The following is a 15,387-nucleotide window of genomic DNA, read 5'->3' as shown; positions in this document are numbered from 1 at the left end:
AAAATAAATTCACATGCAAACAGTTCAACCCCAAATCGTACATAAAAGGCTTCTCATGTGTATTATGGGATGGGATCTCATTCTCTATGAAAATTTTAATTGCATGTAGCCTTCGTTTTTACTAAAACTGGTACTTTAACAAAATAGTGTTATTTAGGGGCAAACACTTGGTGCGGGTATTACTGTCTAATGACAGCATCTAGTAACTACTGATGTTGACGCTTTATTTGCCACTGAATTTTTCTCAAACACTCTAATCGACCTCGGATTGTAAAATTTACGTGCATATTGAGTCGCCATTTTACACAGTTTTACATGTATATAAACAAACCGCACGTCATTGTACGGGGCTGGTGACGATGTTTCAAAGATTTTCAGTACAGATTTGTTGTAACCAAAAACGAGAATGAACACACATGCTCTAAAACGTCTTATAGATTTCATGGCGTGTCAACCTGTGTATCTGCATTGCGGCAAGCGCTAGTGAGGAAAATCAATCGGTTCAACTCATGCGATATACCATATATTTGTATGGTACATTGTGAACCGCAATGTAAAATATCTGTTCACTAAACAGTTTATGAAGAATTTCTTCCCAATAAATTGAAAATCGTAATTCGATAAGTGAAGTACAATCAGTGACTTTTATCTATATGAGCCTGTCCCTACTTTTAGAGAACTTTTTAGAGTTTTTTGGTTTTGATATTTTTTTTCTCACTAACAGTTAAATTGTTTACACAAGTATGTAATGTTCTCGAATATCTCTGTAATTTTTAACTCGCGATTACGACTTTATTATGAGCTTTCTTCAACACTTGTTTCCATGTGTTAGCATCGTGTTCTCAACATGCATTTTTAAATGGGCGGACCTATATAAATGCGCCAATCAGAATCTAATTTGTTGCAAATCGCAATTAAAATACACGCCGGTTAGAAAAATGTCATTTCTCATGATCAACGCAATGCTACATCGGCCGTAACGTATACATCCATGCTAGATTTTTTGATAAATAATGAAATATGAAGGCAAACAATGTGCTTCATAGATGACTGTAGCATTCTGCTGAGCTGCGAACCTGAAGATATCCGGAAATATTGCCGGTATTTGCGAACCCCAGATCTATTGTATAGAACATGCCGAGAATGAAATAAAATTTAAATACAATGAAATAAAAATGGAAACATTATTTATTTCTTTGCTCATTTTAAATTTGGTGTGGAATAGTTTACCCGTATAGCCATCAGTCTTATCGGATGGGGAAAGGGTCAATGATCAAACGGCTTTGGAAATCGACATGTATATAAATAGTTTTGTTCTGGGTTCATATCTCTTGAGTCCTTCATTGATAAAGTATATATACCTTTGTACACAAATAATCACGAGATCATGGGTCAAACTTTATTACGAAGACTCCCATGTTTGTACGCTCTTTTTACATCATGGAAATGTCCCATAACCAGTATTATTTTACTACAAAAAATCAAATCGGATGCAAATTTGAAAACCTCGTATAAATTATACATAACAAGAGGCCCATGGACCACATCGCTCACCTGAAGAGCAGTTCCTTGTAACATTACATTTCGTAGGATATGCTTTTTCTATTTTAAACATTGAACCCCTTTCTAGGGCCCCAGTATTGGTCCAAGGTTTATGGTTGGCATAAATAGTAACATAGGAATTAAAATGTGTAGCTCTGCGGTGGGACCCCACGTACACAGCCTGAAAAACTGAACGTAGAAGAGGTCCACTGCAAGAGGAATAACTCTCAGACTGTACAGAACATCAGGAAAGATAACTCTTGGTTCCACTACATTAGAGTTTACACAATTTGAGGATCCTTGCATAGTAATCTCACAAACTGTAGCATTATAGTTCTCGAGAAAAACTTTTTAAAAACATTTTCAATATATCTTTCTATGTTAAACTTTGAACCCCTCTTGGGGCCACAGTATTAGTCCAGTGCCAAAGTTTTATTTATTTGGAATCTACATTATTTAAGGATGTCTGCGTAGTAATCTCACAAGCTGAGGCATTATAGTTCCCTAGAAAAAGATTTTTCAACATTTTCTCTCTATATTTCTATAATAAACTTTGAACACCTCTTGGGGCCCCAGTATTAGATCGAGGGTCACGGCTTTTATAATTTCGAATCTACCCTATTTGAGGATGCTTACGTAGTTATCTGACAAATTGATGCATTGTAGTTCTCGAGAAGAATATTTTTTAACATTTTTCATATATACTTCTACATTTAACTTTTAACCCATCTTGGTTCCCCAGTATTAATCCAGGGGTCACTTTTTTAAAACTGTCGAACCTTCATTATCCAAGGTTATATGCATGATAGTAATCTCACAAATTGAAGCATTGTAGTTCTCGAGAAGAAGATTTTTTAACATGTTACCCTTATATTTCTATAATAAACTTTGACCCCCTCTAGGGGCCCCAGTATTGGTCCGGGGGTCACGATTTTACCAATTAAGAATCTACATAAGCCAGCGATGCAAGCATAGAAATTCCACAAACTATAACATTGTAGTTCTTGTTTTTTAAAATGTTTAAATTTTGAACACCTCTCGGTGCCCCATCAATTGTCCGGGAGTTACGATTTTTACAAATTAGAATCTACATTATTTAAGGATGTACATTTATGCATAGAATATCCCAAACAGTTGCATTATAGTTCTTAAGAAGAAGATTTTTAAAACATATTCCTATATATGTTAAAATTTAAACCCCTCCTGGGGCCCCATTGTTTGTCCGGGGGTTACGATTTTTACAATATAGAATCTTCACTATATTTACAACCTTTTGTGTAAATATTTGCCTTTTTGGTGCAGTAGTTCTTGAGAAGAAAATTTTTAAACATTTTTCCTATGTAGTTCTATGTTAAACTTTGAACCCCGCCTGGGCCTGCAGTTTTTGTCCGGGGGTCACGATTTCTACAATTTAGAATCTTCATTATACATATCAAAGGCCGGAACGCCCACAAAGGCCTCGAGCTGACATTTCCTTTAATAAAAGTACCATTAATTTAAATTTCTGTACCAAAAGTCGTATATCAAATAGTATCCGAATAAAAATATTTTGTGTAACTTAATTCGTACATATTATAGTATTTATTGCCAAGCAGACAACATACAAATACACATAAAATATGGGTTCATCAACAAGATTTCACAATACTCAGTATTGTGTCACAATACATGCCAACTTTTGAAAATCTTCATGGGGGATTTTTCGCGAACAACATTTTTCACGTCAACAAATTCGCGACATTTAGTCGTGAAAATATAATTTCCATTCTTTCTTAAGTATGAGTTGTAATGCACTATCTATCAAATATTATACTTTTTTTCATAAATTGCATTTTACGTTCTTATAATCTGAAAAAGCAACAACAATTTAAAAAAGCAAGAACTCTGCTTCCAATTGGTCCCATTGGTCCTTAGGTATTAAGGAAGGAAACCGTGTGGCCAGGTCTGTCAAAATAGATGGCTGCAACCCTCCGCGAATTGTGGGGTTAAGGAACCTCAGGCTTCAAATCACAGGATCCTTGAAGGGAAACTTTGCCAGCATCTTGGCGGTCACTGACTCATAGAACTTCCTGATGGATGTGAAGAATCTGCTCAATGCTGATGGAGGGATCTCATCAGCATGGTCCACCATGTAGGCTCTGGTTGTCACTCCAATCACTCTGTAAGGTCCTCCGCAGATTGAATGACTTTAGCTTTCACAAACTTCCCCATGAATTTTCTTAAAAGGATAGTGATTTCATCCTTCAGGTAACCAATCCTGGATTCATCTGCCTGGAACATGGTGTTGAAGTCATTCAGGGGCTGGAGGATGAAGCTGATGAAGTTAAAGTATAGGCGCATCTCTGGGTTGTTGAGATAGGAGGCACAGCGTTTCACTCGTCCAGGTTTCTCCACATTTTCATGCGAGTTGAAATAGCTCTGGAAGGCTGGCCAGTAATGCAGCAAACGATTCACACACTTATCCAAGCTAAGCCATCTGGTGCTGCAGTGTTTCAGGATCTTGATGGGCTCTGTGTCTGTGAATTCTAGAATCTCCTTGTATTTTTCTTTCCTGTTAGAACTGTGGTGGAAATGAAAGAACACTTCAATGAGGAGGTCTTCTATAGGTAGGGCCAGGGCCTTTACTCCAGCGATTGCACAAAGATTTGCCAGGTGGCAAACACAACCAAAGTCGAACACGGAGGGAGTCTTCTCCTTAATCCTAGTGACCACTGAGTTGTCTTGCCAGTCATCACACTACAGTTGTCGGACATGAAAGAGATGAGATTGGACCATTGGATGTTGTTGTCGATGAACACCTGTTGAATATGCTCAAAGATGTTTGCTGCAGTGCCGATGTTGCAGATGGGCATGGCAAGGAAACTGGTTTGTGATCTGTCTGTAAAATATCTCACAAGTATGGCCAAGGACTTGTCACAGTTTCTGTCATTGCTCTCATTAATGGCTAGGGAGAAAGGGTTTATTCTTCAGATGTTCCACGACTTCCTGATGCAAGGATGGAGCAAGAGAACGCTTGACAATCTGTGATGTCTTGGTGCGACTACAGGAAAACTTGGAGGCAATCTTGCTGTCAGGGAACATGGCTTGCAGAGTCTAATGAAGCAATCTGCAACCAGGAAGGGAATGCTGTGTTCTGCCACGAAGTATGAGAACAAAACTTCTGCACGCATGACATCTGAAATAAATGTAAGAAACATCAAAATGCATATACATATTGTGGGTTATTTCTCATATATTCAAATTATTTATATTTATTTATATTAAGATTTTAAATTTCTTAAAATCACAAAAAAAGTTTACATTTCATTTTAGAAGACATTAATATTAATAGCATATTTATTTTTTGACCACTCCAGCTTAATTTCATTAAACTCCTGAATCTGTTTTAATGATTCTTAAATATTCAGATAGTGTAACAATCACATTGTAACCTTTGATTACTTAAACAATTTTACCTTCATCTTGGTCCAGTTTAAAACTGGCGAAGAAAATGGAAGCAGCTGGTGTCGAGTTCTGGGCTTTGCTGTTGTTCTTATGCATTCCCGTATTGAAGTGCTTCGTAACATCGTTGAGACCCCCGTTATCTACTCTGAAGTCCCGGTTGCACAATCGACAATATGCATGCGATGGTCCATGCTTTGATTTCGTCAACCATCCCGTAAATCGGGAATCAGCCTTCCATTTTTCAAGATATTTCATGCTGGTTTGCTTTTCTTGCGTGGTGGTGTTGCGCCCGTGGAGAATCGAAGAATGATACCCATGTACCCGAAGAAATCCCATTGTTTCAAAACCTCCAATTAACATGCCCATCTTTAGCTTCAATAAACACAAAAACACATGTATCCACACAGGTGTCAATTGTTGACACCATACGGTGATACCGCTACTTTATTTACTTCCGATCAGCTATGCATGCGATCGAAGCGTGATACAAAGAATCTTGTAATTTGATTGGTTGATTCTTACAATTTCACAATATACCTCCCTTCCCGATTGACGAAATATGGCGGTCGGTAAACAATTTTTCAAAATCGGGAAAATACGGATTTTTTAAAATCCCGATCGGGAAATCGGGATGGATTTGCTAAATCGGGAAAATCCCGACTGAATCGGGAAACTTGGCATGTATTGAATAGCCCTCGCCATGCACCGAGACATATCCGTCCTCGACCTGGGAGCCCGCGAGATTTGAGATCCGTGCACGCGCTGTCTGAGTTAGGTCGTACGTACAATAAGTCCATATATATATATATATATATATATATATATATATATATATATATATATATATATATATATATATATATATATATATATATATATATATATACCACAATATGCAACTATATTCTAATATGCAATTTTAACATCACCATGTGATTGTATGCTTATAAAATATGTAGTAATTCATTTATAATACAATGAATCATAACTCATCATGGTTACAAAAATCGAGGAAAGTTAAAAAATAAACTATCTTCTTTCTGCTTTAAACACTCTTTGAGCAAATTTTACGGGTTCATCATTTGTATATGAGGGAAACACATTAACAGTGTTTCCCTAATTATAATAAAACATACTTTTTTAAATTTAATTCCCCTGTGAAACAAGATTATCTATGGTATGGTTGTTTATAAATAAATCCACACCACGTGCGTTGATCTGCCGTATCTATAATGCTCAACCAAACTAGCTGCAATATTGCAACAAAATCACAATAAATTTATCGCTAACATTTATTTTGGAGACCGTGCCCGATAGCAAATAAATTTACATATTGATTTTTATTTTTATCGGGCACGGTATCCAAATAAAATGTAACCGATAAACTAAAATAATATTTAGTGAATTTTTACACCTTATCGTATTTATCCGTCATTTCTTGATTAAACAACCTTATATACTTAAGCAATGAGTTGTCAATAATAAGGGAGACACAGTTGGGTTTTTGGTGCACAATTTAGTTTAATACTAGTAAATGGAACAAAAGTAATGTAAACATTTTTCCTATGTTTTCCTAGTTAAACTTTGAACCCCGCCTGGGGCCCCAGTTTTGGACTGGGGGTCACGATTTTTACAATTTAGAATCTTCGCTATATATAAGCTTTCGTGTTGATATTGGCATTTGTGGTGCATGGTTTTTGAGAAGAAGATTTTAAAACATTTTCCTATGTATTTCTATGTTAAACTCTGAACCACGGCTGGGGCCCCAGTTTTTATCCGAGGGTCACGATTTTTACAATTTAAAATTGTCACTATATATACAAGCTTTTGTTTAAAATTGGCATTTCTGCTGCAGTGGTTCTTGAGAAGAAAATTTTTAAAGACATGCACCCTATACTCACTGTTTCGCAATTATCTCCCTTTTGAAAAGGGCTGTGCCCTTTATTTTAACAATTTATAATCCCCTTACCATAAGAATGCTTTGTATCTTTGGTTAAATTTGGCCCAGTGATTTTTTAGAAGAACTCGAAAATGTGAAAAGTTTACAGACGGACGGACAGACGGACGGACGACGGACAACAGGTGATCAGAAAAGCTCACTTGAACCTTCGGTTCATGTGAGCTAATAATGAAAAACTCCTGACATAACGCGTTTTCTAAATGAAAAGTTTAAAAAAATCTTCAGAATCTCACAAATAAAAAAATGTGTGCTTTCCAAACAAAGGAATCGATTAGGATCTTATGTGAAGCAAATGTTGTAGTGAATAATTAATAAACGTTTGTTGTTTGTTTACTGTAAAAGTTTAATGGAGCTTGTGTTATCGACTGAAATCTATTCCAGCATACGAATGACCGTCACACATAATTTTAAAACATTAGGAATTCTAAATGAAATTGTTAAACATTGAAAGAGGGTTTTTTGGGTTTTTTTTAAAGAAAATTGTAGTTTTGCAGGAAGAGCAAAAACGAATACTCAATGAGTTTAAAAGTTAAAATTCTCAGTATTTCTTGTTTTAATTATACCCGCACTTTCTAAAGAAAGTTCGGGAATATTGTTGTTACCCTGTTCCGTCCGTCCGTCCGTCTGTCTGTCCGTCCGTCCGTCTGTCACGTTTTACTTTCTCAAACTGCTCTTACATCTTATAAACCACCAAACTCAACTCTTGGAGTTTGATTTGGGGTATCATGTTGTTTTGTAAAAAGGTTTTAAAAATTCCCTGTTAGTCCTGGGGTCAAATAATTGGTAAAAAATGACGTTTTTTCACAAAAAACCTTCTTCCTCGAACTCTTCCTACATTTTCAACAGTAGACAAATCATCTCTTGGAATATGTTTTAGGGTATCCTATAGATGTGCAATAAGGTTTCGGAATTTTCAATTTTGTCCTGGGGTCATTTAATGGCTGAAAAATGACGGTTTTTTTTTTTACCAAAAAACTGGTTTCAAAAACGTCATTTTTTTGGCAGTAGCCAAATGATCTTCTAGAATATGATAGGGGGGGTGTCATATTGAACTCTGATCAGGTTCCAGATATTTTTTTTATTAAAGGGATCAGTGGGCAACAAAAAATGACGTTTTTTTCAAAAAAAGTATGGTTCCCAGAACTCCTTTTACAACTTTTGGAGTAGCTACGTCATCTCTTAGGATATAATTGCGGCTGTCTTATAGATGTGCAATAAGGTTTTAAAAAATTAGATTTCATCCAGGGAGTCAAATAGTAGCAGAAAATTGATGTTTATTACTAAAAAAAAAAACAAAGATCCAAGAGCTCCTCTAATGATTTAAAGGATAGACACATCATATCTTGTGATATGATAGGGACTGTTCTATAGATGTGCAGTAAGGTTTTAAAAATTTAAATTTCATCCAGGGAGTAAAAAGGTAGCAGAAAATTGACGTTTATCACTTCAAAAAAACATAGATCCTAGAACTCCTTTTATGATTTAATGGATAGACATATCATATCTTGGGATATGATAGGAACTGTTCCATAGATGTGCATTACGGTTTTGAAAAATTAAATTTAACCCTGAGGCCCATTACCTACATACCTTTTGATGCCCTTTAAGGATCAAGAATATATATGCATGGTTAAGGGGTGGGGATCTCAACCGTTTTCGAGATATTCGTGCACTTCCTGTTCGAGGGGGGTCATGACCACCCCCGGGGCCCATGACCTACATACTGTTTGATGCCCTTGACACAAAGAACAAGAATATATATGTTTAAGGGTAGGGATCTCAACTGTTTTGAAGATATTAAGGGACTTGCTGTTTGAGGGGGTCAGGACCACCCACAGGGCCCATGACCTACATAAAATTTGATGCCCCTTTACACCAGAAACATGAATATATATGGTTTAGGGGTCATGATTATAACAGTTTCTGAGATATATGGTAATTTCAAATTTCTGGGGGGGGGGGGGGTGGGGATTATCCCAGGGGTCAGATCTAATAAACCCTATATATTGCCAGTAACAGTCAATATATGATTATGAAAACCCTATATTATTATCTTTGTCCGTTCTCAAGTTACCATTTACAATAGAGTCTTCGATTCTTCCTACAAGGTTCAATGTTAGACCCGACACCCTTTTGACACCCCCCCCCCCCCCCGAAAAGTGGTTGTCTAACCCAAAATGAGAAAAATCAAACCAGGGTGCACAACTAGATATGCAGGCCTATCATATCCTAAAGTTTTGTAAAATTCTGTTCAGCCATATCTGAGAAACAAGTTCAGAGCAGGAAAGAAGAAAAAGAAGAAGACGAAGAATATTAATACATGTATTAAGATCCGTACAAAAACAATAAGTCTCCAAATTTCATTCGGGACACTTAATAATAAAGATTAAATAGAGATAGGATCTTCAAACATCAATAATTTAAAGATAATTGAAAATTTCTGATTCAAAGGGGGTCAGGATGATCCCTTAGGGTCATGACTTACATGCCATAATGATCTGATGTGCCATGACCTAAGGAGAAATAATATCTTTGGATTAAGGTGGGGATCTCAATGGTTTTTGTGATATTTGTTAATTTCAGGAAGAGGAAGGGATCATGACCTACATACCATCTTAAATGTCTTGAACAAAGAAACAATAATATAATATGTACATGATATATATGATTCATTTTAAGAAACCAGATATAGATCAACCATTTATGTTTTGTAATACTTCCTATGTATATATGCATGTATTAGTTTGTGTTTTGTTCTATACTATTCATGTTCATGATGTAGTATGGCTTAGTCTTATTTTATATTACATTAAAAAATTGTCAAATATATGACTTGGAACCCCCACCCCCAAACAAACTCAAATATAAACTGTTTCCCCCACCCCCCCTTAATTGTCGAATGATCTATTAAAATCAAAATATAATTTGGTCGTCTAAAAACTTTTATAAACTGGTAAAAAATGTTATTCTTAAAAACAATTACATTACACCTTGCATAGTTGACAAATGATCTATTGAGATATGATCAGAGGTCATATTTCTACCTTGGGATCAATAACGAGTATTCATTGACAAGTTAAAATTAATAACAATAAATGATTCAAATTATAAATGTTTATACTCCACATTCACCCCCCCCCCCCAATCTAACCTGGTTCTAAAGATTCTGTCTTCTTAATACATTCTTACATGTGTACAGTAGCAAATTTTAAATCTTTTCTTGATTGCCTTTTCTCTCCTGATGCACAATAACATCTTGGAAATTGCTTAATTCAATTTTTAAGATTTAGAAACAAAATGTTATATGCATGTGTATTCGCCTATTTGGGGCAATTAATTGAAAAGTCTCATAAACAAAGCCGTGTCATCATTATAGGCAAGGAATTACCCACATGGATCAAACACTACATAATGTAAGATAAAATACGTTATTTAATTTCTAGTTCTAGAATGTCAGAGTTTCTCCATGGGGGCATAATCCATATAAAAATTTATGCGCAAAGACACAAAGAGCAAGAATAAATTATATGGTTAGGGATGAGGATCTCAGATCTCAGAAGTTAACAAAATATACAGTGTATCATCATTTCCTATTTCATAAAGGCGAAGTGGGGGGGGGGGTATTAAAGACAATACCTGGGTCTACACTTACTTACATGTAATACACAAATTTAATACAAAATTGCTTATACATATGTACAGGGTCAATATGAGGTCAACTCAATAGTGCAAGTCTGACAAATGAAAAAGAATAACTTTTGCAATTAAAATGAGAGAAACTTTACAAATGCGATAGGATAGGTAACGATGATACGCTTATTTAAATAATAAAAGATGATGATACAGTATGCTGTGAAAGGGAGATTACATTTAGAAAGTTAAAGTAGAACTTATGTATGCTGGCATCTCATTATATTGTGCTACTGCTACTACATGTATTATGCTTACCTATATTGGTCAACATCATAATGATAATCCAATTAAAACACAATAATGAATTCCTTTAGCTGATCTTAACTAATCCTTTTCTGCATATGGAAAACACATACTTGTATGTATACACGTGAACCCATCTAATCGAAGAGCTGGGTAAAACTAGTACCCGCTAATGAGACCTGTGTTGTGTACATAACTTCAGTTATTTATAACATGCATGTAGTTTTATAACCTTTTCTTCAAACCCACTTGCACTATTTTATTAGGTAAATAACAGCTTAAAGGTGGTGCAGGACACCTCCATATTGTGATATATACTTCATATTGAGATAAACAAAAAAGTATATTAATTATTAATTAAATATTTAACTCCCCCCTTCCCCCCAATAATGTTACCTAACATTGAAGTGCAATGGGTTAGAGCGTTTACATGTCTGTAAGAGCATTGGGGTCCAAGGTGTATTTTTGGTTATTTTACAATTGATATAAATGAATTTTCATGGGGAGGGGGGGGGGGGGTCTGGACCTCTCACTCCCGCCCCTTCTCTAAATCTGTGCACAAGATGATGTACATGTAGGCACACGGAAGCAAATCTAAAACCGGCAACCGCCACGGGGAGGGGGCATAATTTAATTTTTAATTTTGTTTGTATTAATTATATAGACCATTATACTTTCTATGACATGAAATGTTAAGATTATTGATTAACTGAAAATTCACTGCAAACAGTTCAACCCCAAATTGCACATAAAGTGCTGATCGTGTGTATTATCATATGGGAAGGGATCTCATCTTTCAGTTATGAAAATTTTAAATTTTAAATGTATTACCGGAGCTTGCATGTGGCCTTCTTTTTTAATTAAACTTGTACAAAACAGTGTTATTTAGGGGCAAACACTTGGTGCGGGTATTACTGTCTAATGACAGCATTTAGTTTTTTTGTGTCATGTATGTATGAACAAACTAATAATGTTCCTAAAGATTTCATAAAATATTTAAAAAAATTGTTTTCGATATTTAAACCCTTAAGCAAATTTGATCATTTCAAAATCAGTATATTTTATCTAAAAATGCACTATCGTTCCAATTGACATTATTGTTAATCATTTTTTAATTTTGACTGCTTTTCTTTTCAAAGACCAATTCCTTTGGTAATTAAAATATTGATGCAAACTGCCATAATGATAGGATTTGAATCCTTTGATGAAGGCTTGGGGAATACTAATTTAGATCAGTCTTTGTGAATGGATACTGTAAAAAGATTGAAAGGATATCCTTAAGATATAAAAATACATATTTAATGGATGCACTACAGAACAATTCATTCTAACGAGAGCAACATTCCTCATCTTTAATTATTCATGATTAAGGTCTTCCGTTTCCAACGGAAGACCTTATAGTGATTGTTAGGTTTTTTCTTTCTTTCTTCGGTCGTCACCGGAAGCACTTCAAAAATAATTATTTTTACGCATTAAATTTCTTTTCCATATAATAAGTATATAAGTATAAATCTATACATAGGTTATCTATGCAATATCATATCAACAAAAAATTCTACTTCCGGTGAGACATCTCAATTATCTCAGGTAGCTTTTTTAAATCACATTTTGTACCCATGATATCTCAGAAACTATAAGTGATCAAGACACGAAACTTTAATGGATGATATACATTTGATTGAAAATGTGTTTAACCGGTTTCATTTTGTCTTCCGTCACTTTCGGTTCACACCGGAAGAGTTAAAAAAATCGAGCTGTTTATCAGTTTAACTGTTTTTCTTTGATATTTTTAGCTAGATAAATGAAAAACAAGTTGCTGTCCTTTACAAAAGGACTACAATACGTGGACCATTTGCATGTGTTTCCAACGAAAACGTGAAAGCCTTAAAATTATCAGAGATTCCACAGAATCCAGCCCTCTGCTTTTAACCACTTAATTTGTACATTGTATTGCGTATACATGCTTGTATAGCCCTGCCTTTTTATTTCAGAATTTAAAGGATTCATACTTCAAAAATTATTATGATTTATCTATGAATGAAGTTTGCATGTACGGTATCAGGCATTCAGTGAATTCTGCTATTTGTACACACATTACGATTCGCTTTACTTTATCAACTATGCAGTGACAGCTTTGTGTAAATTAAAATCAAAGTACTGAAGTACTGACGGGAGTTGATTTCATCAATTGTTTTCACCGGAGGGGACTATAGCTTTCCTCTGCGTCTGTCTGTCTGTCCGTCCGTCTGTCTGTCCAACTTCAGTTTTCCACTGTTTTTTTCTTTATGCGTTTGACGAATGATGTGAAACTTGCTGAGCAGCTTCAAAATATCAAACAGCAGACCAGGTTTATACTTTTGTAGCGTCTGGTCAACACAATTTTCAGAAAATTAATTTTTTTCACTCCAAATTTTTTAATGATCGGGTTCGTTATAGGGATCGGTGTGTACTAAATGAACGAGGACATTATGTGGTCAGTAAAAATATCGTGCATTATTTGTATCATTACATTTATCATTTCTATAATAAAAACAAATAAGTTCTGTAAAATGGTGTCAAGTATTGTGTTATACATTTTAACGACAGGGTTTTATCATTATTATTATTACAATCGGGTTCGTTATCGGGTTTGGGCTGTTGAATGATAGACTAGACTTCTGTGTTTGTTTTGCTTCAAATATGTATTTTTTAATGGATTTTTGAGATTGTTTGCTGTTTATTTTAATCATTTTTCATAAAAGCATACTATACAATTACTACATTTATGATAGGGGATATTTAATACACAGGGTCTCAAACTTTTGCCATTCTCAATCAAAAGGGTCACCGGTAGGGGACGTGTATTGCTTATGCAATACTCTCAGAATGCTTGTTTATTTTAAAATCAACTATATGTATTTTGCATGCAAGTAAATTCCTATAAGTATTTGAGTTACGCACATTTTTATAGTATAAATCCTACAGGAATTTCGTGCAAATCCAATATCAATCATGTTGTGTAATATTCAAAGAATTATTCCATCAAACTACGTATTAATACCTGGTAATCGATATAGTTATGAGAAATTGTATGGATCCAAGCAAAATTGAACTCTACTCTCGTTCAACCAGACTCTTAGCTGTATCTGTTAATCTCCGACAAGCAAGAGAGACTCTATGCTTGTCGGAGATTTACGGAGACAGCCGAGCGTCTGGTTGAACGAGACTATATTGAACTTTGGCGTAGGAATACATAAAATGTACGACTTCAAAAAATATCTAAATTGTTCGTACCATTTAAAATCTGACTATTTACAAGGTATCTATAAATGAGTTTCCTTGAAGAACAATGCTTAAGAACTCATTACATCGAATTTATTGATTAGAACTAAATGTTGTCAGCGGTGTTGATTTGTGCTTAGGTCCAAACACTGTTTCACTTTCGGTTTGCATGAGTAACTGCATAGGAGAGTTGATTAAAATCAACTCCCAAAAATTCATATTTTGATGCATTTTTCTTGAGATTTAAACTTTAATAGTGACATAATTATTCAATCATACTTAAATGCTTAAAAAATTTAATCGGGAAGTTCTCTAGCCTCGCCTACTATAAATGTAAAGTTAAGTTACATGAGAATTCGGAAAACAACAAAACATTGCAAATTATGCTATTTGATGCATGTTGTAGTTTCGGCATAATTTTAACTTACGGTATTTCATAATACTGATTGTTCATATCACATGCCAATCATTTCTTTAAAAGGATTACCTTGTCTGTACCGTTTACCGACAACTTTACAATTACAGCGCCTTTGAACTTATATGTGTAATATGGCACGGAATCCCGATCCCGATTCAGATAAACTTGTGCTAGCCTGGTTCCCTGAGCTACCCATTACGCACAGGAACCAGGCTAGCTCATGCGCAGGCTGAATTTTCCCCATAGCATCCGGTTTAACCTCACTTATATATTTTCTGCGTGGACCTCAGGGTCCACGCAATAATTTACAATAGGCAAGTATACAAGAAATATTTAAAACAATTTACATTGAGCACTTCCGTTTGTTCGTTTCCTGTCCCGAGACAAAAAAAAATGTTTCAACGAGATCTCAAAAAACGGTACCGACTTGAACACACAAATTTTGTGGGATGATAGACCTATGTATATACATGTGTTAACACTATTTTGTTTTATCCGGCGTAACTTCCGGTCGTCACAGGAAGTACACCCAATTTTGATTTTTTAAAATATTTTGGTTAATTTAGCAATGAAGTATTATGTTAGCTATAGAAATACAAAAGGTCATCTACACATGGTAAAAAAAAGTTCTACTTCCGGTGAGACATCTCAAATATCTCCGGTAATCTTCTTTTTTAAAAACAAAGTACCCACAAGATCTCAGAAACTGTGATAGATCAAGACACAAAACTTATATAGATAATGGACATTGATTGAACATGTGTTTGACGGGTTTCATTTTGTCCTACGTCACTTCCGTTTATTACTCGAAACGTTCAAGCAATAG

At 35.0% G+C, this 15,387-nt stretch overlaps 1 protein-coding gene across 1 annotated transcript; it reads right to left on the bottom strand.

The window, feature by feature from the left end:
* Positions 1-3,881: 3,881 nt before the first annotated feature.
* Positions 3,882-5,291, bottom strand: LOC128160580 (uncharacterized). The gene is made up of 2 exons (XM_052823914.1): positions 4,998-5,291; positions 3,882-4,717 (listed from the first exon to the last, which is right to left on the bottom strand). Exons 1-2 carry the CDS (start codon positions 5,239-5,241, stop codon positions 4,509-4,511), a joined length of 453 nt encoding a protein of 150 aa, XP_052679874.1. The 5' UTR covers positions 5,242-5,291; the 3' UTR covers positions 3,882-4,508.
* Between the last annotated feature and the right edge of the window lie 10,096 nt (positions 5,292-15,387).

Source organism: Crassostrea angulata, chromosome 8 (assembly GCF_025612915.1).
Source record: "Crassostrea angulata isolate pt1a10 chromosome 8, ASM2561291v2, whole genome shotgun sequence".
NCBI classification, from domain to species: Eukaryota; Metazoa; Mollusca; class Bivalvia; order Ostreida; family Ostreidae; genus Magallana; species Magallana angulata.
The sequence above is the reverse complement of the archived record's forward strand: the minus strand, read 5'-3'. Positions and strand labels throughout refer to the sequence as shown.